This window comes from Lepidochelys olivacea (genome assembly GCF_965140295.1).
Source record: "Lepidochelys olivacea isolate rLepOli2 genome assembly, chromosome: 6".
NCBI lineage: Eukaryota > Metazoa > Chordata > Testudines > Cheloniidae > Lepidochelys > Lepidochelys olivacea.
In genome coordinates this window covers 108,501,425-108,528,477 of record NC_140416.1, presented here as the reverse complement: position 1 = coordinate 108,528,477, position 27,053 = coordinate 108,501,425, and the positions used below count along the sequence as shown (strand labels likewise).

Here is a 27,053-nt window from a genome sequence, read left to right as displayed (position 1 = left end):
CCCCACCCCTTGGTGGGCAGAGCCAGGACACCCACACCTGCCCCTCTAGAAGCAGAGGGTGGGACAGGAAGTATAAAAGGTGAGTCCCGTAGCTTAGTTGGGCTGGAGCCACTGACTCTGAGGTACACAGATGCCTTCTACCTGCTGCTAGTGCAGGAACCTGAAGAGGATGGACCTCCACTGTGCTGAGCACTCACAAGGATTGTCAGAGCTGCCAGCCAACCAGGATGCTGAGGAGGCTGCTGTGATTGTTGCTGGCAACATACCTAGGGAGACAACCCCAAGACCCGGGTACACAGCCAGGAGAGTGTAGGAAGTAGCCGAGGGACACCAGACTTTAGTCCATTTGCGTTGTTGCTTGAATCCAGGTCAGTGTGGTTTGGCTGGATCCCTGCTGACGCAGTGGCAGAACCATCTGCAACTGTTAGTCCCTGGGCTGGCACTCAGTGGAGTGGGGTGGGCCTGGGTCCTGCTACCCCCTCCTGCCATCCCCACACCTGGGGTGGCTTCCTCCCCACCTTCAGTCAGAAGTTCTACGTTTGTCTGCCAGAGTTAGGTTATAAGACTGTTTGGAGCCTGAGGGCCCAAGCCCTGAACTGCTTGCTGCCTGGCCCCGCTTAGAGAGCCAGCACTTCTGAGATCGCTAATTCCCCAGTAACCCTTGCCTGAACAGGGGCCTGACAGTTAAGGGGTGTGGTATCCCTCAGAGACTGATGCGAATGGATGACTGCACACTCCTACGTGCCTGTATGGAATACCCTGTCTCAGTTTCCTCACCCCTCCTTCACAGCCTTCTCTTCTGGTTCTGCTAGAGAGAGTCTCTCTATTAACAGAAGATTCTAACACCTTTGTCTCTCCCCATCCTACCCTTGGGGATTTTCCATTTTTTCAATCCTCTGTTCATAGAATATCAGGGTTGGAAGGGACCTCAGGAGGTCATTTAGTCCAACCCCCTGCTCAAAGCAGGACCGATCCCCGACTAAATCATCCCAGCCAGTGCTTTGTCAAGCCTGACCTTAAACTTCTAGGGAAGGAGATTCCACCACCTCCCTAGGTAACGCATTCCAGTGTTTCACCACCCTCATAGTGAGAAAGTTTTTCCTAATATCCAACCTAAATCTCCCCCACTGCAACTTGAGACCATTACTCCTTGTTCTGTCATCTGCTACCACTGAGAACAGTCTAGATCCATCCTCTTTGGAACCCCCTTTCAGGTAGTTGAAAGCAGCTATCAAATCCCCCCTCATTCTTCTCTTCTGAAGACTAAACATCCCCAGTTCCCTCAGCCTCTCCTCATAACTCATGTGTTCCAGTCCCCTAATCATTTTTATTGCCCTCCGCTGGATGTTTTCCAATTTTTCCACATCCTTCTTGTAGCGTGGGGCCCAAAACTGGATACAGTACTCCAGATGAGGCCTCAACAATGTCGAATAGAGGGGAAGGATCACGTCCCTCGATCTGCTGGCAATGCCCCTACTTATACATCCCAAAATGCCATTGGCCTTCTTGGCAACAAGGGCACGCTGTTGACTCATATCCAGCTTCTCGTCCACTGTAACCCCTAGGTCCTTTTCTGCAGAACTGCTGCCGAGCCATTCGGTCCCTAGTCGGTAGAGGTGCATTGGATTCTTCTGTCCTAAGTGCAGGACTCTGCACTTGTCCTTGTTGAACCTCATCGGATTTCTTTTGGCCCAATCCTCTAATTTGTCTAGGTCCCTCTGTATCCTATCCCTACCCTCCAGCGTATCTACTACTCCTCCCAGTTTAGTGTCATCTGCAAACTTTCTGAGGGTGCAATCCACACCATCCTTCAGATCATTTATGAAGATATTGAACAAAACCGGCCCCAGGACCGACCTCTGGGGCACTCCACTCGATACCGGCTGCCAACTAGACATGGAGCCATTGATCACTACCCATTGAGCCCGACAATCTAGCCAGCTTTCTATCCACCTTATAGTCCATTCATCCAGCCCATACTTCTTTAACTTGCTGGCAAGAATACTATGGGAGACCATGTCAAAAGCTTTGCTAAAGTCAAGGAACAACATGTCCACTGCTTTCCCTTCATCCACAGAGCCAGTTATCTTGTCATAGAAGGCAATTAGATTAGTCAGGCATGACTTGCTCTTGGTGAATCCATGCTGACTGTTTCTGATCACTTTCCTCTCCTCTAAGTGCTTCAGAATTGATTCCTTGAGGACCTGCTCCTTGATTTTTCCAGGGACTGAGGTGAGGCTGACGGGCCTGTAGTTCCCAGGATCCTCCTCCTTCCCTTTTTTAAAGACGGGCACTACATTAGCCTTTTTGCAGTCATCTGGGACCTCCCCCAATCGCCATGAGTTTTCAAAAATAGTGGCCAATGGCTCTGCAATCACATCCGCAGATTGGAGTCATTAACAAATCAACAGTGCAGTGACAAAAGCTGGGGATTTCCCATATTTTTCTTCATTTAGTCTTATCAGAAATAGGTCTCCTGGGTTAACCCTGGATAAATTTTGGGCTGCATTCTGATGATTAAGGGAAAAAAGCCTGAGACTTCTTAGATCTGGCATCTCTCAAGCCACATTCTATAACTATGGCCAATTTGATCTGTTGGCCCTCAAGCAGCTGAGTTGGGCCTAATCTTGTGACTGATGTGGGCACTGCCCGATAGCTCAGTAGAGCTAATATGGAATCTCCGTGTTGTAGACTTCTCTTAGCAATTGATACTGTCCATTCTCTGTAAGTGGTAGGGGCTGGAGGCAATATATTTAAAGTCCTACTGTGTATCCCAAGAGCTTAGAATTCAGAGCTGGCCAATGGTAGCTCACCGTCAGTGACTATTCCTCTTTAGAATGCCAAAGGGCAAAACAGTGGCTTTAAACTTTTCTCTGACCTATTGACGTGGATCTGGTGAGAATCAGGTGGTCTAGAAAAAATAGTCCATGACTGCCAGATAGATATGGCCTTTTTCTTCAGAGTGCTGTACTGCTGCTAATTCTAGTCCTGTTCTATCCACTAATGCTGTGGGTCTGAGAGGTTCTTTGTGTTTACTTTTTCTGGTCGTTCTGCATGACTTGCCTGATTCCCTCTTGCATTTTAAGCTCTGCCCTATGCTGAGCCAGCAGACCAACTGTCAGGCTCACTCCCAGCATTTTGTGAGGCCTCTTGTATCTTTACTAAGATGTTGTCCTGCAACAACTGTGGGACTACAATATGATTGCCATGGGGTAATCAGACCTTCCTTTTTGGAGACTTTCCCTCTCATGATGCAGAGGTTACGAGCTGTATACAGTCCTGTGTAAGTAACTGAGCCACCCATGCTTATAAACTTGAATAACTTTGCAGTTTCAGGCTGGTAGGCCACTCAAAATAGCACCCAGGAGTGCTACTATATCACCCTAAGTCACTGGAGAATCAATGAGACTACTTCCCTAGTGCATATTATGAGAGAACTCTTGCATGAAGAGGCACCTTGTCTAGGTCTTTGCTATATATTAATAGTATGGGTGGATTGTGATGTGCCACTTGCTCAAAACTGAGACCCTGCCAAAGTTTTCTGAACTTCCTGTAACAAACTTGCCAAATGTTCTTTCTCTAGTTGGGCCTCCTGGTTTTGGCCTCTGGAACAACCTGCGAGAAGCTTCCAATCATTTCGTTGTAACTGGAGGGGCACCACACCAAGAACATAGCTGCTGGCATCTGTTGGAATGGCTGTTGACTTGGAAACCTCTTCAGCGTCAGTCCATGGAGTTACTGCAAGTGACGAGGTAAGTTATGAAGAGGCTTTTTTCCCCCTGAGGAAACCAACTATCCTCAGCATCATGTTCAGTGGCCAAAGAGAACAGCCTGAAACAATTCTAATTTTCTAATGATAAACAATTTAGCATCATAAATAGAATATATGGGCTCGCTTAAAGGTTTTCTTTAAGTTATTTTCTCCATGATTCCCCTTTGACACCATTAGGACTTTCTGGCTGCTCATTTTGAATGATTTAGTTTCAAAAGAAACTATTTGGAAACTTAGGTTCTAATGCAGGACAATGATTACCCAGCAAACTATGAACTTAACCAACAACCCGAGGCATTTGTGATTTACAGCTTTCAAAGGGACTGATGCTTGCTTGCCTTTTGTCTTTCCACTAATGCCTCTATAATTTGTACTCTGGACACAATGTCTTTTTTTCCTTCTTCAATAGAACTTTAAGTCCCTCTACCACCTAATTCACTGCACACAAAAGAAGATTTAATATCTTCCAAATGACTCTATAAAAAACAAGCCTACCAGATGGCAGACTTAGTTGCCCTGTGGGATGCGCTCTGCCTTTCATGCAGAGGCTTTTGAATGGAGGTTTGAAAGAGAACCAGTGAACACAATCTTTTAGTGGGGTGCTGTGATCTAACTTCAAGCAGAGGTACAAGAGAAGGGAAATTTAGTTCATGGCTCAACAAGAGAACAAATGAAGAAGCACAAGAATACTGCTTAAGTGTGCTAGGAAAAAAACCCACCGTACATGTCCTCTTGGGCATCTCTTCAGAAATTTTGGGCAACAGTGTTTGGATTATGTCCTTAGTCACTTGCCATCCAGTGCCTCAGTATACCTTAGACCAGAGGTGGGCAAACTATGGCCCGCAGGACCGTCCTGCCCGGCCCTTGAGCTCCCGGTCAGGAGACCAGCCCCTCCCCCGCAGCCTCAGCTCGCGGTGCCGCCAGTGTGGGAGGGGGTTACACTGCGGGGGCAGGGGAGAGCAGAGAGGAAGGCCCCCCTGAAGCCACAGGGGAGCAGGCGGGCGGTGCGGGTGGCGAAAGCACAGCGAATGAGGGCGGAGGACTCGGGAAGAGCACCGGGCAGCCACGCAGCTGGCCAGAGAGAAGCACCACTTTGAAGGGGAAACAGCCACTTCTCTCTGGCTGCTGCTGCTCCTCCTGAGTCCTCCACCCATGTTCGCAAGGCTGCATTCTGAAAGGGGCTTTAGAGGGGGGCCTGTCAGGGGGCGGGGGTGTGGATAGGGATCGGGGCAGTCAGGGAGCAGGGGGGGTTGGATAGGGGGTGATGGCCCGGGGGGCCATTGGGGCAGGGGGTACCAGGAGGGGGTGGTCAGGGGACAAGGAGAAGGGAGGTTGGGTGGGTCAGGGATTTTGAGGGGGGCAGTCAGGGGGCAGGAAGTGGGAGGGGGTGGGTAGGGTAGGGGGGCACAGCCTTCCCTACCCAGCCCTCCATACAGTTTTGGAACCCCAATGTGGCCCTCCGGCCAAAAAGTTTGCCCACCCCTGGCTTAGACTATGACATACCCTTTGCCTGGATTAATAGAGTTAAGATTTGAGATCATTATTGTTTATCAGAGACTCTTTGCTATTCCTTCACTCCAATATTCAAACCAAGGATGTTGTCTGAATATGTTTAATTTTTCAGTGAGCAACAGGAAGTAGCTATTCTGCTGTTTTGTGTTTTGGTTTTTTTTTCTTCCAGGTTTCCCTATAAGAAGCTACCTAACCTAAGAAATCCATCTAAAAGGGTGAATTTCTCCAAGACCAATTGTTTTGCATCTTTCTTGGTTATTTTCTGAGTACTCCTGTGACTTATTCACGTAGCAAATATTGTATTTGATTTTGCTTCTCTTCCTGTCCATGGCTTATATGTGAACAGATCACAATTTTCTCAGATTCATGTGTTGAGAATTATTTGTAGGACTCTACCAAATTCACGGCTATGAAAAAAGCCTCATGGACAGTGAAATCTGGTCTTTTGTGTGTTCTTACCCTATACCAGGGGTTCTCAAACTTCATTGCACTGCAACCGCCTTCTGACAACAAAAATTACTACATGAACCCAAGGCGGTGACAATGAAACCTGAGGCTGCCCGAGCCCCACCACCCCAGGTGGGTGGGCCCAAGCACAAGGGCTTCAGCCCCAGGCAGGGGGCCTGTAACCTGAGCCCTGCTCCCCAGGGCTGTAGCCCTCAGGCTTTGGCCCTAGGCCCCAGCAAGTCTAAGCCAGCCTTGGTGACCCCATTAAAATGAGGTCATGGCCGACTTTGGGGTTCTGACCCACAGTCTGAGAATCACTGCCCTATATTATACAGATTTCATGGGGGAGACCAGCATTTCTCAAAGTGGTGGCCAGAGAGTGGCCAGCTCTGAAGGCAGCACCCCACCAGCAGCAGTGCCAAAGTAAGGGTGGCAATGCCATACCATGCCACCCTTACTTCTGCGCTGCTGCCTTCAGAGCTGGGCAGCCGGAAAGCAGCGGCTGCTGATCAAGGGGCCAGCTCCGGAGGGAGCAGTGCAGAAGTAAGGCTGACCATACCATACTATGCCATCCTTACTTTGGTGCTGCTGCTGGCAGCAGTTCTGCCTTCGGAGCTGGGCTCCCGGCCAGCAGCCTCTGCTCTCCAGCTCTGAAGGCAGCGCCACCATCAGCAGCAACGCAGAAGTAAGAGTAGCAGTAGTACAACCTCCCTGTAACAGGGTGTCACTGGGCCCCTGCTGTACCCACAGACCAGCCAGAGACCTCTGTGTTGGTGCAATCACCCATGCTCTTTATTTACAGTATACTTTCCCACCACCTTCTAACTAGAAACAGCTTCAGTATTACAGCCTCAGGGACTGCTAGCTCCTGGAGCCAGCAGAGAAGTACTCCCTCTAATTCTCTACCGCCTCCCTGTTCTTCTCCCCCCCCAGCTTCTTTCCTGCCAGCCTTTATGTAGCCCCTCACTAACGAGGCCAGCAGTTGCTCCCCGTTTGTCAATCCGGCTTGGGCTTACTCAGCCAGCTCCAATTCCCCTTTCTTGATTGGCGCTGATGTGACAGAGACCAGGCTCAGATTTCCTTAGCCAGCACCCTATCACACACCCCTACAATAACCTTGTGACCACCACACATGTCCTTTTAGGGTCAGGATCCCTACAATTACAACACTGTGAAATTTCAGATTTAAATAGATGAAATCATGAAACTTACAATTTTTAAAATCTTATGACTGTGAAATTGACCAAAATGGACAGTGAATTTGGTAGGGCCCTAATTACTTGCTAAGTAATTTTAGAGAATAACTCTCTATTTTAGCAATTTGCAAGCAGTACCTTGGGAGTATTTGATATTCAAGCTGTTTCACTGTAGATCACATGATACACTCTGTCAGTTAGGGAACAGACATTTAACGCTTGGAATTGGTTTTTCTGGTGCATGTACTTTTGATTATAAATTCAGTTTTTGTCTTCATAGTCACATGAAAATCACTCTTGGTAACTATTCCTACCAGCAAACTCATTTACTAGGACATTTGTGGAAAGCAAACACAAAAGGGGCAGGAACATCGTTGAAGCATAGCCATTAAAAAAAATTCAGATGAACAGTCACAGAAATGACGTTTATAGGATTCACCCAGCTCTGTTCTGAAGCAACATGATTTAAGTGGGGAAACTTCAGCTTCACAAGGTAGAGGCTGCTAGATGTTGACTGGATGCAAACCATGGGAAAATGGCAACAAGTAACTCAATTGTTACTCACCCTTAAACAAAGGTGATCCAAAGTCATTTCATTTCTTTGCTTAATGAATGATACATACCAAAGAGTCCAGTTCAAAATCCAAATAATAAACATAAGGAAGGAGTAGGGCATATTATTAGAGTGAAGAAAATCCCATTATTAGGAACAGAGGAGAGTCGGATTTGCTATATTGCATTAAACCAATATGGCATTGTTAGGAGTTGGGAGAAACTTGTTATGGGTTAACTTAAATCCCCAAGGAGATTGCGAGATGTGAACTCACCCTTCAATTAACATAACTAAGCATAAGCCCCCACCTAAGACAAAAGATGTGCGTGAAACATAGGAGCTTTGGGCTCAGTATTGTGTTTTGGGTAGGGGTTGTGTGTTGGTGTGTGAGAGAATGCACAGAAACTGAACAGATAAGAACAGAGAGGCAGAGCATCCAATGAAGTGGGTATTCACCCACAAAAGCTTATGCTCCAATACTTCTGTTAGTCTATAAGGTGCCACAGGACTCTTTGCTGCTTTTACAGATCCAGACTAACATGGCTTCCCCTCTGATAAGAGGCAAAGCAAAAACTCCAAGCAGGAGTCTGTAAGCCCAGTATGACCTTGGAAAAAGTTAGAGGGCTTTGGGTCTGTTGGCTAAAGAGGCTTGGAGCTAAAAGCTGAAATGCATCTCCTTTTGTTCTTGGTTATCTCGGAATGCAGAGACACAGGACTGCATGTCTTTGTAAATAAACAAAGGTGCATCAAAGAAATACCTATCAATAATTTTGCCTCTCAACTGGAACATCCACAGGGCCCCAAAATCTGACTCACTCCTCAAGTTGAAAAGGGGCAATGGTATCCTTTAGCAGTGGCCAATACGTGATGCATCAGAGGAAGGAAAACATGTTCATCATGTGTCTAGTGATTAGCTTTCACCCTGAAGTATGAGATCTGATCCCCCTTATCTTAGCATGCATTACTGGGATAGCTGCTTAGTAACAAGTAAAGAATTCAACTTAACAACGGCTCATTCATCCATGTGCTGTGTCAAGCAAAGAACAAGCTTTTAGAGAAAATATTATTTCTCTATAGACCTTCAGCTAACAGCATGATTGCTGGTGATGCCACTGTGCATATTAAATAGCAACCTGTTATCGTAAAAGAGAAGTCATTTATTCTTACATAAAACTGATAGGAGAGAAGATCATTTTTTCCCCAGTAGGAAAGCCAATTCAAAAGGAAAAACTATAAATATATAGAAATCCAGTGGTGGAAAAACAAATACTGGTTGGATCCATTTTCTGAGCTATTGTAGTAGCTTTCATTTTGCAGTCCTTCTCTATTCTTTTCTCCCACTTCCCTGGGAAGTTCATGAGCCAGCCAGAGGAGGTACAGATGTACCTTTCAACTTAGCACTGATTAATATGTTGGAAGCATCCTGTAATACAGATGTATTTCTTTGACTGTATAACAGGTTCAGGAATATGAGTGCTAACAACCAGTCAGGAAACATAAAATATTAGAATCATAGAAGATTAGGGTTGGAAGAGACCTCAGGAGGTCATCTAGTCCAACCCCCTGCTCAAAGCAGGACCAACACCAACTAAATCATCCCTGCCAGGGCTTTGTCTAGCCGGTCCTTAAAAACCTCTAAGGATGGAGATTCCACCACCTCCCTAGGTAACCCATTCCAGTGCTTCACCACCTTCCTAGTGAAATAGTGTTTCCTAATATCCAACCTAGGCCTCCCCCCACTGCAACTTGAGACCATTGCTCCTTGTTCTGTCATCTGCCACCACTGAGCTCCATCCTCTTTGGACCTGTTATCAAATCCCCCCTCACTCTTTTCTCTTCTGCAGACTAAACAAGCCCAGTTCCCTCAGCCTCTCCTCATAAGTCATGTTGCCCAGCCCCCTGATCATCTTCGTTGCCCTCCACTGGACTCTGCAATTTGTCCACATCCTTTCTGTAGTGGGGGGCCCAAAACTGGGCTTAATACTCCAGGTGTGGCCTCACCAGTGCCGAGTAGAGGGGAATAATCACTTCCCTCGATCTGCTTGCAGTGCTCCTATTTATACAGCCCAATATGCTATTAGCCTTCAACGTGACCAACTCAAGACTACCACAGGGCTTCCCACCCTCTGCTGTGAATATTAGCTGTTCTTTCTTGGTTTTTATTTATATACCATTCATGATTTGCTAAGTGCTTTTCAGGCTTGTTTAAATACAAGCTCTCTGTCCTAGAGAGCGCACAAACTAAGTGGTCCATGTACAGTGTGACTGAAGAGTGGAGTTTAGCATTCGTTGTATTACTACTTCAGTTTTTGTTTGTTTGTTTTTGGATTTTCAGTCCTCTAACTTGTTAGCAATTCTCTGGAAGGAGGACTAGGGTTTCTAGGTCTCTTGAAAGATAGGTATTTGAAGAAGGGACTTGAAAAAGTTAAGGAAAGGGACTTCAGTTTTAACTCTGTATCAGCAACCATATGGAACTCTGAAACCTGTCATGTGTACCTTATCTCTCTTCCCTCCAGTTCTAGTACATTTAATATAGTCGTTCGAAACAAACAACAAAAAGGGTGAGGTGGCAGAGAGTGCTGGCACACTAGCCTGTTACCTCTGGACATGACATGTCCAATCTAGCTGAGGTCACCAGTGAAAATAGAGTTGGGTTGTCCCAGTTGATTCCTAAGGGGACAGCTGGTGACTAATTTTCATAAACTCTCTTGGTTTTTCTTTAGACAGTGTGTTCTCACTTCTTTGGGTTTCCTCTCGGTGCTGCATTCCCATCCCTTGCATTTCAAAACAAGAGTGATGGCTGATCAAAACCCTATAATGTGAACAGACACAGGTGAGTTGGAAGGAATAGGTCAGCAGCACAGATGCATCATATGGCAACAAAAATTAGCCACGTTAGAAAAGATTAAACTCTATAAATATTAATGAGCTATAATTAGGGCTAATATGGCCTCACTCCCAATTTTCATTATTAAACACCCCCATGGTAGAAAAGTAACTAATTGTGACCTTTTAAAAGTTGCTTCTTTGCTTACATTTTTGACTGAGCATTTTTCACTCTCACAGGTGTTTGCTGACACAATGGGTGAAATCCTGCCCAATTAAAGTCAATGGGAGATTTGTCACTGATTTCACTGGAGCCAAGATTTCACGCAACATGTTCTCTGAATAAGTGATTATTAGGTAGAAATCAAGGCTCTCTTCCATGCAGGCATGCTGGGCTGGGGGGAGACCTGGATGCTGCAGGGATCTGCTCTGGCCTCAGTGCCCCCACACAGGAGTCAGCAGATATGCAACTGCCACTGTTAGCACACCCTGAGTTCAGACTCCATGTCTACTCTGCAATGGGGAGATGTGGCTGCAGCAGGTGTAGACATACCACAGTTAGCTTTGTTCTAGTAGGAAGTAACAATAGTGAGTAACAATACCAAGAATCTAGCGAATAACAATAGCCACGAAGCCACCTCAGCATGGCTGGCAACACAACCTAGCCCCATCCACCCAGGACCCTGGATATATATTACTTTGAGCTAGCGTTGACCTACCTAGATCAAAGCTAGCTCAGATATCTCTATGTGCTGCAGTTACACCTCCCAACTGCAATGTAGACCCACCCTAAGGGTGTAGCTTAGGCTCTTTCAGACTCCTCCTGCTATTGGATGCAGCCCTAGCTGGGGGGAAAACTCTGGCCAGCTGGGGATGGAAAAGGGAACTGCATCCCATCCTGTCATACTCAGACCTGGCCATAGGATCTACATATCTGTGACTTCCATGCTCAGTTATTGGAACTCCTCTCAAAGAATGAAACCTCACAATCTAAGTTAGTACAAAGCATAGCATCCTCTCTGCTTAGCAGCACAGGTTTCCATGAACACATGCTAGTGCCCCTCTATCTGGAGTGGCTCACCATTCAATACCAAATCTAGTTCAAGGTCTTTGTTCTATGATTCAAAGCCCTCCATGGAACTGTCCCTAGCTTCCTCCTCTGCAACCATGACCTTTCACAACAGCTGCATTCCACTGTAACAATGAAACTGACCAGCGGGGGAGTCTCATAAGTGCAGGAGACAGAACTTTCACATGGTCCAGAGCAAGACTATGGAACTTGCTCTCTTTCTCCCTCCCCCTGGAGATGAAAAGGACCACGGACCTCACCCCAATCAGGACTCTGTATGAAACTCATCCCTTTGAATTAGTTTTCCCTCCATTTTTTCAGAATTGAATAATCAACCAACAAAAAACAAACCTAATTTCCAACCCTAGAATCAAAGCGAGCAATCTACTCCTTCCTGCAGGGGAACGGGGAGAGAGACTGATATTTGTGGGGGGGGGGGGGTTCGTAACTGAGAGGCACTTAGATACTGCAGTGATGGGGGTGATAGAAGAACCTAGAGAGCGAGATCAATCAGATTAGCTAGGTAGCTCAGGTAGTGCCATCTGCATTAGTGTGGGTGGCTGAGAGGCACTCCTCAAAAGGGGAGTGACTGAGAAGTGGGGCCAGAGCCATCCACCCCTTGCACCTGCGCAGACAGCGCACTAGGAGGAGATGGGTTTGTATGGGCAGTAAATGTGGCTCCTGAGGCATTCAATCGACCTCTGTCAAGTGCAGTCAGAATGCCTAGAGGTACCCCCACTGAGACCACGTCCCATAGCGCATCTCTGCACTTGAAGGCACAGTTTAGTCCAACATTTTTAGTCTTGCACCATGTTGCCATTGTAAATGCAATCTATGTTGTCTGTCTTTGTAAACCCATTCCAGAGCCCTATAAAAACAAGAGGAGGTGTATGAACCTCTCAGGATTCATGGAATTATACCCTACAGTTCTACTAATTGGGTGTTAATCATGCTGACTTTACTCAGGCAAAACTCCCCTAACACTGACTTTAATAGGAGTGCAGCAGATTGCAGGATCAGGCCCTGTGTGTCTTGGAAGACATGAATAATAATCAGTATGTGCAGAAATTCTGCAGTTTGCAACTCAAAAGAACACTTTAAATCTGCTTAGCAATTTGTAACGCCCACAGTAGCACACTGTGTAACGCTGCAGTAGACAAATCCACTTAGACAAATTCTGAAACCATATTTAATGTGTATCACAAACTCACAATCAGAAAAAGGAGGAAGAGGGGAAAAAACCCACCAATATGCAGGTTGATTTGAGAAAGAAGAGTGGGTGTCCTCTCCCCAAAGATGCTGTTTTATCCTCTTAATATTTTCTGAACTCTCAGTAATTACCACCCTGATGGGCCTGATTGCTCTGTTGTCTCCACTGACAGTTGTTTCCTCTCAAATGTAAATGTTTTTCAGAACTGACAACTTTCTTTCAACACAAGCATTAGTGCCCGGGAAAGCCAACCCACCTTTCACAAAAATATTTGGTGAATGACGTTATTTTCCTAAAGTGAAAATCTCAACACATTTTGATGGGCTGATGTCGTCTTGTCCTGCCAGGCTTCTAGCTTTATATTAGCCACATGCTGTTTAATCTGAATGGATTCATGCTGCAGGCCACTTTGATCAGTTAGCTAACATTATATATGGTCCCTACCTTAAAATTTTCTCAGTCATACTGTTTCTGTCATTGATGGATGATATAAAATCCACTTTAAGGGCCCTTTGCGCTTGTATTTAAATCCATATCTTTTTACTGACTCTTGATCTAGAGAGCAGAACTGTTCCAACTGCAGTATGCTATTATTTTACTGGTTGGCTGTTCAGCACTAATGGATTTTGTGCTGTTCAAGACCGAAAGATAAAAACCGTAGGCAAGATCCTCAGCTGGTATATTGAATTGAACCCTGCTGATTTGCACCAGCCGAGGATCTGGTTCAAACCGTGCTGCAGAGCATACAATCTCAAAGACCAGTCTAAAGGCAGGGTGCACTGGGGATTCCAGAGGAGGGAATAACTGAATGTTATTGGTAACTTATGTCCTGCACGATATAGGCATTGCAAAAGGGATGGGTTTTGGGCATGGGTTTTGAATGAAGGGGGAGGATATTGGCTTTGCAAACTAGGATGGGGAGGTCATTCCAGGCAAAGGGGTCAACACTGGGAAAGGAGATGAATTGACTGAAAGTAAGAAAAGAAAAGCTGGCAATTTGTAATGCCCAACCTGTTGAGCAATAAAAGATGGGCATCACGTAGCGATGTGACAAACCAACAAGGCAAAGGCCATTAGGGCCAAATTGGGGAACTGAGCGTTCACTCCCTAGTGTTTTAGATTGTGTTCTAGGGACCTTCCTCGGGCCTGAGGGAAAGGAATCTTTGCCCCCAGCCTGCAAAGAGGGAATGGCACTGATCAGTAACCCTTGCAGCTGGCACATTTCACCTCCACTGTGGAGAATGATCAGTGGATCCGAACACTTACAGATCTACTTGCACCTTTCCCCAACCCCTTGTTCCTTCTGAATTCTTGCACCCTTGTTCTTTCCCCAACGCCTCCCCAAACTTCCCTGCACGCTGGGGTGCAACAAGCCCTGACACAGCAGTTTATTATTAGACTGATACAAGTTGATCACTGAAATACTGGTGAAGAGGCCACAGAAGTGTCTGAACTGTAATCAACCATGGCGACTGGCAGTTTACCAAATTATTTCTTCAACCCTGGCTCATCCAAAATAATTCCAGTTCTGAAGAAGTAAGATGAATAGAGCAAGCTGCTGAATATAGCTTCTTACTAAGAATATGAAAAGACTCAGGACATCCTGAAAATAGACATATTGTTTGAAGTACTGGAAGAGGGAGGACTACAAGCTACCTTGAAACATCTACATGAAGAGTACAATGGCATTTAAGCCTGACAAGGTTAATGAGGAAAACCAGTTGATTGGGGAGTTAAAAAAATTACACTGAGATACTGACACTTATCTATCTCATTCCTAGAGAAGATTTTCAGAAACCTTGAATGAGAAGAAAGGATATCAAGATAGAGACTATTGCTGAACCCCCTAGAGATTTTCAAACAATGGTCAGAGGAGAACTCAGAGAAGGAGTTTACCCTTAGGGTGAGTACACAGAAGACCAAGACTGTGTGTAATACAAACATGGAAAGAAAAAAAAAAAATTCACAGCTGATGGTGTGGGGAAGGGATAGGAATTAAAAGACGGATGTCTGTCTAGATCAGAGAATCTGTTATATCAGACCATAAGAACTGGATGAATATGAACTAATACTGGATAGAGAATGCTTAGAAGACTTAACAAACATACAAAGAATAGGTTTCTTGCAGATTTTATGGCAAATAGTTTTGGTCCTAAACCAGGTTCTCACCATTAGGAGAGAATCCCGTAAAATGAATTTTTTAAAGTTTTGCCTACAGTGCTGGAAATCCAAACACAACAATATTTGTGCTAAAACATGGGAATTGGAAAGCAACGCTGCCTATAAACAGAAAAGTAAAATTGACTTCTCTACTTTCACTGTCCAAGGGGAAAGAACTATAAAAACTAAACAGGATACAGGGCATACTAGTAAATGAAATGTTTATAATTTTCAGGGGATTATACATAGTTAGTCAAATTGGAATCTGATCAGAACTCCTGGATCAATACACTTACCCAGGTGGAAAGTGTCATGGTATCATTAACGATCACTAGTGGGCAGTTTCTCAGTCTTACATCTCACCCAGAGGTGATCCCTCCAGCCTTTAACACATTGGTTCTGTGCAGATTAGGAGGAAGAAATGCCACCAGATTAGTCACAAGCAACATTTTCTGCAGCAGATTCAGGTTTTCCTTGAAGGTCTCCCATCCATGCACAGACCAAGTCTCATCCTGTTCATCTTAGGAGAGCTGACAAGATCACAGCTCATAGCTACAGTCAATTCAAATTGGTCTGGTGTAAGAATAAACACTGACTCATTAACCTTTGCAACCTAGAGTCCTGTCAGGTACCTGGAGCCTGGAAATAAAGGTTAATACCCCCATTCCATGACATGGGCTAATATCTAGTGAGTCCGATGGTTATATTTGTTTCTTCAAGTGGTTTGTCTGGCCCTGTGTTTGCAGCCCTGATTGTCTGCAAGATGATACACCTTACAACTATTATTGATCGAGGACTGAATAGGACAAGCATATATATTAATTATTACATAATGTGGTAACACCTAGAGTCCCCGATCAAGAATTGGGCCCCCAGTATGTTTGACACTGTGTGCACATATTACAAAAAGGTCCTCCAGCTGTAATTTGCAATCTGTTCTTTCACGGGTCCTAAATTTTTGTGGCAGGTTCTCTATAAAAGAAAATGAGAGGCAACTGTTTGATGGCTGCTGGGGGGGGGAGGGTTGGAATATTAGCAGCAGTCCTGACTGAGAAGGATTAATAGGCAGAGTGCAAGGGAGGAGGTCAAAGGTGAAAAATAAATGTAGTTTATCAGAGGGTTGCAAAAATAAAGGAATTAATCACATTGTTATCATCACCCCATATGTCGTATAGAGTTAATCAGCTCCGAATGAAAGCATATTAGCTCAGGGAGAATTATTCATGCATAGCAGGTGTTCTCCCAGTCCCCATCCATGGAAGCAGTAATTGGTATCCAGGCCTTCTCTAGCCAGCAGCTATCATTCCTGCTGGCCTGAATTAATCATCCAAATTGCTATGTTTGTCTACAACAGTGGTTTTTCAACCCATGGTCCGGGGACCCCTTGGAGTCCGCAGACTCTGCAAGATTTCCAAAGGGGTCCATATCACTATTTTAAATATTTTTCGGGGTTTGCAAATGAAAAAAGGTTGACAACCACTGGACTACAAAATATTTTTCAACATAATGAGATTTATTTATTTATGTAGTGGTTGAGTTATCGAAAAAGGTTGACAACCACTGTGAAATGAATAGGAGATGGTATTTCAAAATTTCCATGATTTATTTATTAGTTTTTGTAGTGGGTGAGTTATCTAGATTGATCCCAACCTTAGTAAGAGAGAGAAGGAGCCTCACAGTGGTTTGAAAAATGATGATGATTCATTTATCCAGTCTGTCACTGTATGTTAGGGAGTGGCAGCAGACTTCTAGCAACAGGTACCGTGTATACGGGTGATTCAATACTTGGCAGAAAAAGGCAAGTCAGATATCTACCTTCAAATAAGAATTTGTCTTTTTTTATACATTTCAAAAATGCAGATTGTATTTGTAACAGTTCAGGCTCAACCTAGATGCAGAGGGAAACATCTCCACAGGCCCTTGATCCTACAAAGAGTTAAGTGCCATCTGCTCCTACTTATTTCACAGAAGGGGCTGAGCACCTTACAGGATCAGATCCATAATGACTAATGATCTTCCTGCCATTTAAGTCAATAGCAAATCTTCTGTGGATTTCAGTGGGAACAGGACTGGGCCCTAAGTGAGAAGCCTTACCTACTGTACATATAGGACCCTGTCCTGCAAAGTGCTAAGCAGTCTGGCTGTACATTCAACAAAGCACTATAGCACATGCTTAATTTCAGCACATGAATAATCCCCCTGACTTCAGTGGGACTATTCATGTACATAGCTTTAAGCATGTGCTTAATTTCTTCACTGGATAGGCTCTTGAGGGCTCATTACCTGGATTCCGATTTCACGTCCAGTGAAATCGATGGAAACTCCCATTGGTTTTAATGTGCTCTCGAAAAGCAGCTTTAATCTGCACAGGAATCTGGGACCATCTCACACCCATCATTCCTTCTCAAGTCACACTCATCACAATTTCTTCATCATCCACACACAGAGAGGGAAAGATTGGATTCAGTGGCCTACTAAAGGTCCTCCTTATAGTCCTAACAATTCTGTCTCAGAAAGCACTGGACAGTGCCATGTTCTTTCCATCACTCAATCCAGCTGCTATGCTGTGAATTTGATGGAACATTTATATCTCTGACCAATCTCACAAATTAATAACATGAAAACGCACCTGTACTACTTAATGCTGAAATTTTCTATTGTGATGTCTCATTTCTTTAAGATATGAAGCTAAATCTGAGTATTATGGGAGCAGGAATAAGGGCTTTAAGTGGGGAATGAAGGGTATTTCCAACTAACACTATAAGTGATCAGTGCCCCATATCCATTTTAAGCTTTGATAGTAAAGATTATGGGCCAAATTCATCACTGTATAGCCCCAAGGAAGTCAGTAGATATGTCTACAATCTCTTATTTCATGCTAAATCATTATGACTTAATCACTTATTTAACTTTTCTTAAAATAAGTTATGGCCAAATTTGGATTTTATTGGAGCTGTATCCATTTACACCAAGTCTGAATTTGGCTCTCTGAGACAGGTGTTCAAGTTGCAGTGGGGGAGGTTTAGGTTGGATATTAGGAAAAACTTTTTCATTAGGAGGGTGGTGAAACACTGGAATGCGTTACCTAGGGAGGTGGTAGAATCTCCTTCCTTAGAAGTTTTTAAGGTCAGGCTTGACAAAGCCCTGGCTGGGATGATTTAATTGGGGACTGGTCCTGCTTTGAGCAGGGGGTTGGACTAGATGACCTCCTGAGGTCCCTTCCAACCCTGATATTCTATGATTCTGTGGGGAGCTCCCCTGAAGCTAGTGGGTTTACATTAGGGTTCATTTGGCCTAATATCTCTTCTAGTCACTCCAACTTATTGTCAAATTTTAGGTCCTGATTCTGCAGTTTGCAACACAAGAGTGGGCTGCTGCATGCATGCAGAGCCCTGTTCTGCCTGTTCTAAATGGCTGGATTGGGACCTTAGCAACCCCTTCAGCACGCTAACTAGGCAGAGGAGACAGAGTATTGCCTGAAGCTTTCTTCTCGTCTCCAGAATGTTGCAATGTCTGTACAAATGTTTTAATTTACTTTTAGCTCCCTCTTGTGGATCTTATCAAAAGGCTGCATGATCCCTGTGACATTTTTCTGAAGTTATCTGTGCACACTAGCAGTATAACTGTACATAACCAACTGATCCAAAGCCCATTAAAGTCAATGGGAATCCTTCCACCTACTTCAATGGACATTGGATCAGGCCTAAATGACTCTTCTGTGTTCATCTTCTTTGCTTGTCTGACCAAGTAAACTCATGGTTCCAGCTTGGCTTCCTTAATCAAAGCATTTTAAAGGCTGAAATGCTTTCCCTTGGGCCAGGGGATCATCTCCCTTGTACACATCTCACTCACTTCCACCGTTTGCAACTTTAACGTATCCTCTCCTTTGTTTTCCTTCCTCTTCTGTAGCTCAGTCTGCCCATCAGCTCTGCCTATTGCCGCTGTCCCTGGTGTACTCCTGCTTCCATCCTCATCTCTTCTTTATCCTGAGGCCTTGACTTTCACAGCTCTCTTCCAAAGTGCCAGTGCTCTCTAGACTGCAGCATGTGCAGAATGCTGCTGCCTTCCTTCTCCTTCATAGTCCACGCTCGGACAATGCTGCTAGCTCCTCATCCATTTCCAGAACCAGTTCAGATTCGTTCTCCTTGTTTTAAAATGCTCCGTGGCCTTGCTCCAGCTTATCCGACGGGCCGCCTCTCTCTCTGCTAAAGAAGCACTAACCTGAACGACAGTACATCAAACAATCTCATTGCTGCTGCCATAGCACCTGCCACCTGGAACAGCTTTTCTGCAGCTCTGCACCTTATGGATTCCTTCACTTCTTTTTTTCTTCAAATCTCATGAAAATGTGTATTTCCTCCCTTGCCAAGATCTCTCTCTCTCTCTCTCTCCCTCTCCCTATGTGCCATCAGGTTTTACTTTAATTCTGTAACTGTTATTTACATCTGTATATCGTTTTGGGATGCAATTGGAATGAAATATGTTGTGCCAAATAAAATGGCGTTGTGAGAAGGAGCTGGTGTGGTCTAGTGGTTGGGGACTGGCTATTCCAGGGTCTGTTCCTGACTTGCTGTGTGACCTTGGATAAGCCTCTTTACCTCTATTTTTCCCCTCCCATCCTTTGCTGGTTTAGTCTGCAAGCTCTTTGGGATAGGGACGTTCTCTTAGCAGGGGCGGTGGAGCCTTCCCAAAAGTGGGGGGGGCAGGGCCCTCCATGGCCCCACTCTGCCCCGCCTCGCCCTGCCCCGCTCCTCCTCTTTCCTCCCGAGGCCTCAACCTGGATCAGGGCTGAGGAACCTGAGCCCCTCCATCTGCCCAGGACAGGGGGGACAGAGAGCAGCTCCCAGCCCATGTCCCCAACTCCTGGGCTCCCCACGCAGGGCAGGCGGAGGATCCATGGCTCCCCACAGCTGCTTGTGCAGCTCTGACCCTGACCCAGCTCCGGCCAGGGGGCGGGCCTTGCAGCCACAGCCTGGCCATGGTAAGAGCCGCCCAGGCAGATATATGGTGTTGCAGACCCTCCATCTGCTCTGGATGGGAGGTTTGGGGGTGAGCACACAGGCCGGGGGCTGCTTTTGGGGGCTCCCCTTCCCTGGGCAGGTGGAGGGTCTGCAGCGGCCCACGCTCCCTGACTGGGCTCCAGTTGCTGGCCTGGCTGGAGGGCTGGGCCTTGGGGGGGAAGAGGACGGGCAGGGGCAGACCCGTGGTGAAAAGTGGATGGGCCAGGTCTGTCCACTTCCAAAAAATGGGAGGACCATGGCTCCCTGACCCCGCCGTTCTAGTGCTCCTGTCTCTTATTGTGTGATGCCAGACACAATGGAGCCCTGACTTCCAGTAAATTTCTAGGCCTACTAATAATAATATTGTTTCTAGATATTTAAAACATATTTTTATCAAATGCACATATCATTGAAGTGCAGCTCACTAGTGTGGCACACATTATGCATCCCATGAAGGCCGGTGCTCCCCAAACTTTTTTGGTCACACCCCCACCCTTACTTGGCCAGGAGCTGGTGATTGAGGCTGGGGCTGGAGCTGCTGCTGGGGTTGGGGGCAGAGCGGGGCTGAGTGTGGCCCTCCCTCCCTGGCCCCCATGGGGGCTGGTCTGTGGCCCACTGCACCCCCTGAATATTCCTCTGCTCTCCTGTAGGGGGGCTGTGCCCCACAGTTTGGGGACCACTGTTCTAGTCCAATTTATTTCAGTGCTATCTCATTTTCTACTTGAGATACTCATAGCCCTGGTCTACACTAGGACTTTAGGTCGAATTTAGCAGCGTTAAATCGATTTAAACCTGCACCCGTCCACACAGTGAAGCCCTTTATTTCGACTTAAAGGGCTCTTAAAATCGATTTCCTTACTCCACCCCTGACAAGTGGATTAGCACTTAAATCGACGTTCCCAGCTCGAATTTGGGGTACTGTGGACACAATTCGATGGTATTGGCCTCCGGGAGCTATCCCAGAGTGCTCCATTCTGACCGCTCTGGACAGCACTATCAACTCAGATGCACTGGCCAGGTAGACAGGAAAAGAACTGCAAACTTTTGAATCTCATTTCCTGTTTGGCCAGCGTGGCAAGCTGCAGGTGACCATGCAGAGCTCATCAGCAGAGGTGACCATGATGGAGTCCCAGAATCGCAAAAGAGCTCCAGCATGGACCGAACGGGAGGTACGGGATCTGATCGCTGTTTGGGGAGAGGAATCCGTGCTATCAGAACTCCGTTCCAGTTTTCGAAATGCCAAAACCTTTGTGAAAATCTCCCAGGGCATGAAGGACAGAGGCCATAACAGGGACCCGAAGCAGTGCCGCGTGAAACTGAAGGAGCTGAGGCAAGCCTACCAGAAAACCAGAGAGGCGAACAGCCGCTCTGGGTCAGAGCCCCAAACATGCCGCTTCTATGATGAGCTGCATGCCATTTTAGGGGGTTCAGCCACCACTACCCCAGCCGTGTTGTTTGACTCCTTCAATGGAGATGGAGGCAATACGGAAGCAGGTTTTGGGGACGAAGAAGATGATGATGAGGAGGAGGTTGTAGATAGCTCACAGCAAGCAAGCGGAGAAACTGGTTTTCCCGACAGCCAGGAACTGTTTCTCACCCTAGACCTGGAGCCAGTACCCCCCGAACCCACCCAAGGCTGCCTCCTGGACCCAGCAGGCGGAGAAGGGACCTCTGGTGAGTGTACCTTTTAAAATGCTATACATGGTTTAAAAGCAAGCATGTGAAAGGATTACTTTGCCCTGGCATTTGCGGTTCTCCTAGATGTAGTCCTAAAGCCTTTGCAAAAGGTTTCTGGGGAGGGCAGCCTTATTTCGTCCTTCATGGTAGGACACTTTACCACTCCAGGCCAGTAACACGTACTCGGGAATCACTGTAGAACAAAGCATTGCAGTGTATGTTTGCTGGCATTCAACCAAAATCCGTTCTTTATCTCTCTGTGTTATCCTCAGGAGAGTGAGATATAATTCATGGTCACCTGGTTGAAATAGAGTGCTTTTCTTCAGGGGACACTCAGAGGAGCCCATTCCTGCTGGGCTGTTTGCCTGTGGCTAAACAGAAATGTTCCCCGCTGTTAGCCACAGGGAGGGGGGAAGGTTGAGGGGGTAGCCACGCGGTGGGAGGAGGCAAAATGCGACCTTGTAACGAAAGCACATGTTCTATGTATGTAATGTTAACAGCAAGGTTTACCCTGAAAGAGTGTAGCGACTGTTTTATAAAATGTGTCTTTTTAAATACTGCTGTCCCTTTTTTTTTCTCCACCAGCTGCATGTGTTTCAATGATCACAGGATCTTCTCCTTCCCAGAGGCTAGTGAAGCTTAGAAAGAAAAAAAAACGCACTCGCGATGAAATGTTCTCCGAGCTCATGCTGTCCTCCCACACTGACAGAGCACAGACGAATGCGTGGAGGCAAATAATGTCAGAGTGCAGGAAAGCACAAAATGACCGGGAGGAGAGGTGGAGGGCTGAAGAGAGTAAGTGGCGGGCTGAAGACAGGGCTGAAGCTCAAATGTGGCGGCAGCGTGATGAGAGGAGGCAGGATTCAATGCTGAGGCTGCTGCAGGACCAAACCAGTATGCTCCAGTGTATGGTTGAGCTGCAGCAAAGGCAGCTGGAGCACAGACTGCCACTACAGCCCCTGTGTAACCAACCGCCCTCCTCCCCAAGTTCCATAGCTTCCACACCCAGACGCCCAAGCACGCGGTGGGGGGGCCTCCGGCCAACCAGCCACTCCACCCCAGAGGATTGCCCAAAAAAAAGAAGGCTGTCATTCAATAAATTTTAAAGTTGTAAACTTTTAAAGTGCTGTGCTTAAAGTGCTGTGTGGCATTTTCCTTCCCTCCTCTACCACCCCTCCTGGGATACCTTGGTAGTCATCTCCCTATTTGTGTGATGAATGAATAACGAATGCATGACTGTGAAGCAGCAATGACTTTATTGCCTCTGCAAGCGGTGATTAAAGGGAGGAGGGAAGGGTGGTTAGCTTACAGGGAAGTAGAGTGAACCAAGGGGCGGGGGGTTTCATCAAGGAGGAACAAACAGAACTTTCACACCGTAGCCTGGCCAGTCATGAAACTGGTTTTCAAAGCTTCTCTGATGCGTACCGCGCCCTCCTGTGCTCTTCTAACCGCCCTGGTGTCTGGCTGCGCGTAACCAGCAGCTAGGCGATTTGCCTCAGCCTCCCACCCCGCCATAAATGTCTCCCCCTTACTCTCACAGATATTGTGGAGCACACAGCAAGCAGTAATAACAGTGGGAATATTGGTTTCGCTGAGGTCTAAGCGAGTCAGTAAACTGCGCCAGCGCGCCTTTAAACGTCCAAATGCACATTCTACCACCATTCTGCACTTGCTCAGCCTGTAGTTGAACAGCTCCTGACTACTGTCCAGGCTGCCTGTGTACGGCTTCATGAGCCATGGCATTAAGGGGTAGGCTGGGTCCCCAAGGATACATATAGGCATTTCAACATCCCCAACAGTTATTTTCTGGTCTGGGAATAAAGTCCCTTCCTGCAGCTTTTGAAACAGACCAGAGTTCCTGAAGATGCGAGCATCATGCACCTTTCCCGGCCATCCCACGTTGATGTTGGTGAAACGTCCCTTGTGATCCACCAGAGCTTGCAGCACTATTGAAAAGTACCCCTTGTGGTTTATGTACTCGGCGGCTTGGTGCTCTGGTGCCAAGATAGGGATATGGGTTCCATCTATGGCCCCACCACAGTTAGGGAATCCCATTGCAGCAAAGCCATCCACTATGACCTGCACATTTCCCAGGGTCACTACCCTTGATATCAGCAGATCTTTGATTGCGTGAGCTACTTGCATAACAGCAGCCCCCACAGTAGATTTGGCCACTCCAAATTGATTCCCAACTGACCGGTAGCTGTCTGGCGTTGCAAGCTTCCACAGGGCTATCGCCACTCGCTTCTCAACTGTGAGGGCTGCTCTCATCCTGGTATTCATGCGCTTCAGGGCAGGGGAAAGCAAGTCACAAAGTTCCATGAAAGTGCCCTTACGCATGCGAAAGTTTCGCAGCCACTGGGAATCGTCCCAGACCTGCAACACTATGCGGTCCCACCAGTCTGTGCTTGTTTCCCGAGCCCAGAATCGGCGTTCCACAGCATGAACCTGCCCCATTAGCACCATGATGCATGCATTGTCAGGGCCCATGCTTTCAGAGAAATCTGTGTCCATGTCCTGATCACTCACGGGACCGCGCTGACGTCGCCTCCTCGCCCGGTATCGCGTTGCCATGTTCTGGTGCTGCATATACTGGTGGATAATGCGTGTGGTGGTTAATGTGCTCCTAATTGCCAAAATGAGCTCAGCGGCCTCCATGCTTGCCTTGGTATGGCGTCAGCACAGAAAAAAGGCGCGGAACGATTGTCTGCCGTTGCTCTGACGGAGGGAGGGGCGACTGACGACACGGCTTACAGGGTTGGCTTCAGGGAGCTAAAATCAACAAAGGGTGTGCCTGTACATCAAGGAGTATTTCAGGCAGGACTGCACGGAGGGTTCCAATAAGAAATGGTGCACCTAAGTTATCGTTTTATTGGAACAAGGAGGTTAGCCTGGCCTCTGATTGATACATGGCTAGATTTACCTCGCTGCACCTTCTCTGTGAGTGACTGCAGTGTGATCTAGACAGGGGAGGAGGCAAATGAGTACAAAACAAATCTGGTCTATTTCTTGTTTTGATCCACTCCATCTATCTTTTACATCTTTGGCTGGCAGTAGACGGTGCAGAAGGACTGCATGCCATCCACATCTCATGGCTGCTCGGCAGAAGATGGTACAGTACGACTGCTAGCAGTCCGTATCGCCTGCCCGCTCACCATAAGACGGTTCAATAGGACTGACTGCAGGACTAAAGAGAATGACCTGGTCAAGTCACTCCAAATTTAGTCCCTGCGCCCATGTCTGCCCAGGCGCTCCTGATCGACCTCACAGAGGCGACCAGGAGCACCTCAGACATGACGATGACGGCTACCAGTCGTACTGTACCGTCTGCTGCCACAAGGCAATGGGTTGCTGCTACTGTGTAGCAATGCCGTACCGCGTCTGCCAGCACCCAGGAGACATAGGGTGACGGTTACCTGAGCGGGCTCCATGCTTGCCGTGGTATGGCGTCTGCACAGGTAACTCAGGAAAAAAGGCGCAAAATGATTGTCTGCCCTTGCTTTCATGGGGGGAGGGAGGGAACAGGGGCCTGACGATATGTACCCAGAACCACCCGCGACAATGTTTTACCCCATCAAGCATTGGGATCTCAACCCAGAATTCCAATGGGCAGCGGAGACTGCGGGAACTGTGGGATAGCTACCCACAGTGCAACGCTCCGGAAGTCGACGCTTGCCTCGGTACTGTGGAAGCGCTCCGCCGAGTTAATGCACTTAATGCACTTAGAGCATTTTCTGTGGGGACACACACACTCGAATATATAAAACCGATTTCTAAAAAACCGACTTCTATAAATTCGACCTAATTTCGTAGTGTAGACATACCCATAGAGTCAGAATGTTTAAGATCAGAAAGGATCCCCTGATCATCTAGCCTGACCTCCTGTATATCATAGGCCGCCGCCACCATCCAGAACCCAGCCACTAACTCAACAAGTGAAATGAGACCAAAGCAATACAACCCACAGAAGCCTCGGCTATTACATGCCACAGGCAGAAAACAGGAGGAACCAAGTTGCAACAGTGCCTGAGACCCTGGCAATGGCAGGAAAATGATTAAGTGAGATTCACTCAGGGACCTGTCAAGTGACCTGCATCCCACGCTGCAGAGGAAGGTGGAACCCCCCACCTCCTCCAAAGTCACTGCCAGTCTGACCTGGGGGGAAATTCCCTCCTGTCCCCATGTATGGCAATCAGTTAGACCCTGAGCATGGGAGCTCACTCCACAAGATTTTGTGACAATGTGTGATACACAGTATATGAAGAAGGAGCTATGAGGTATTGTACTGCAGAACATTCCCCTGGCAGTCCAATATATGTGATGTGGTTTTCTTTCAAAAACAGTAGTTACTGAGAGGTACTGCAAGTTCACGGAGGAGGTGCCATTTTGCTATATTTCTGCTTCCCACTCTCTCATTGAACAGGCTCACTTCTCTATTTAGAGAACAACCAGCATGTCGGACCACCCCTGCACCTGGCACACTCCGCCCAGAGCTTTCAGAAGAGCTGATGGTTGTGGGGGTGCAAAGGGTATCAATGAAGTGGAAAATATAGGCTCCTTTTTGTGCAGTCCACACTGTTTACATGTCACTTTGTCAGGAAACTTATTAACAGTTGTGCATGTCTAAACTGACTCCAGCCTTTTGCAAACGTAAAAAGGCCACATCAGGAAAAAGTCTTTCTTGAGCAACCTCCTATATACCCCACTCAAGTCAAGGGCCTTTCACAGTCAGGGCATAATTTGGCCTTTAAAGAGGAATACACTACATAGAAGCTGAAGGAAATTGTCTTCTCTTTCACTGGTTGAGAATCCAGAAGGCTGTTTGAGCCTCCCTAGGGGAAAGGCCAACTTGACCTCCATTCACTTTGACACCCAAATGAACTGTATTTAATGTAAAAAATAAATCTCCAGTGAGGAGCTCATACTTTAACCATTGCAAGGATGCTGCCTAGGAAAAAAACTGAATCCAGTTCTGCTCTCAGACACAGGACAGGATTTGGCCTGGAGTCTCTCTCATGGGGTGAGGAAACAAGTCTTCGTTGCAGAAAAATGTTAATGTAAAACAAAGGTGTTTTTGGGTCAGCAGGAGAGCTCCGTAGGAAGGCATATTTCTGTGTCCTCCCAGCTTTGCAAATTTGGGTTGAATTATGCTATGTTTTGGGCTACAAATTATTTTCAGCTGAGTCCAATGAGGAGCTGTACCTCTGGAAGTGACTCAGGTTTAGACAAGTTCCTCCTCAAAACCAGTCAAATCATGTTGTCAGGAAGCAAGCCTGTTGCACCATTCCTCATCTAGGGTTTTCAACCCTCTAGGAGTGTCCTGGAGTCTCCAGGAATTGAAGATTAATCTTTAATTAGGGATTATGTTGTGATGAAACCTCCAGGAATATGTCCAGCCAAAAGTGGCAACCCCACTTTGCACTCATCCAGCTCTGCGATGGCCTCACCTCATCCCTGTACCCATTGGGGTGTTTTGTACCCTTGGAAGCATTAGGAAGGAGTAGGCCCTGAGCTTGGAGGAGCACAGGGACAGTAGTTGCATTTGAATGCTGCATGAGGATCAGAGGGAAGTTGAGGTCTTCTTGAGCCCTTACCCTCTTGTGCACCTACAATGGTGCCAGGCAAAATCTG

The 27,053-nt window shown here is 46.7% G+C and overlaps 1 protein-coding gene across 1 annotated transcript in view; it reads left to right on the top strand.

Annotated features, from left to right (window-relative positions):
- Positions 1–21,491, top strand: part of LOC311521842 (myb/SANT-like DNA-binding domain-containing protein 7) — a 35,310-nt gene extending 13,819 nt beyond the window's left edge. Inside the window, exons 3-4 of the mRNA XM_084630521.1 lie at positions 3,584–3,752; positions 20,816–21,491. Coding sequence (XP_084486647.1) covers positions 3,693–3,752; positions 20,816–21,436 — 681 coding nt within the window. The 5' untranslated portion in view covers positions 3,584–3,692 and the 3' untranslated portion in view covers positions 21,437–21,491. The remainder of the gene's footprint in view (positions 1–3,583; positions 3,753–20,815) is intronic.
- The last annotated feature ends 5,562 nt before the right edge of the window (positions 21,492–27,053 follow it).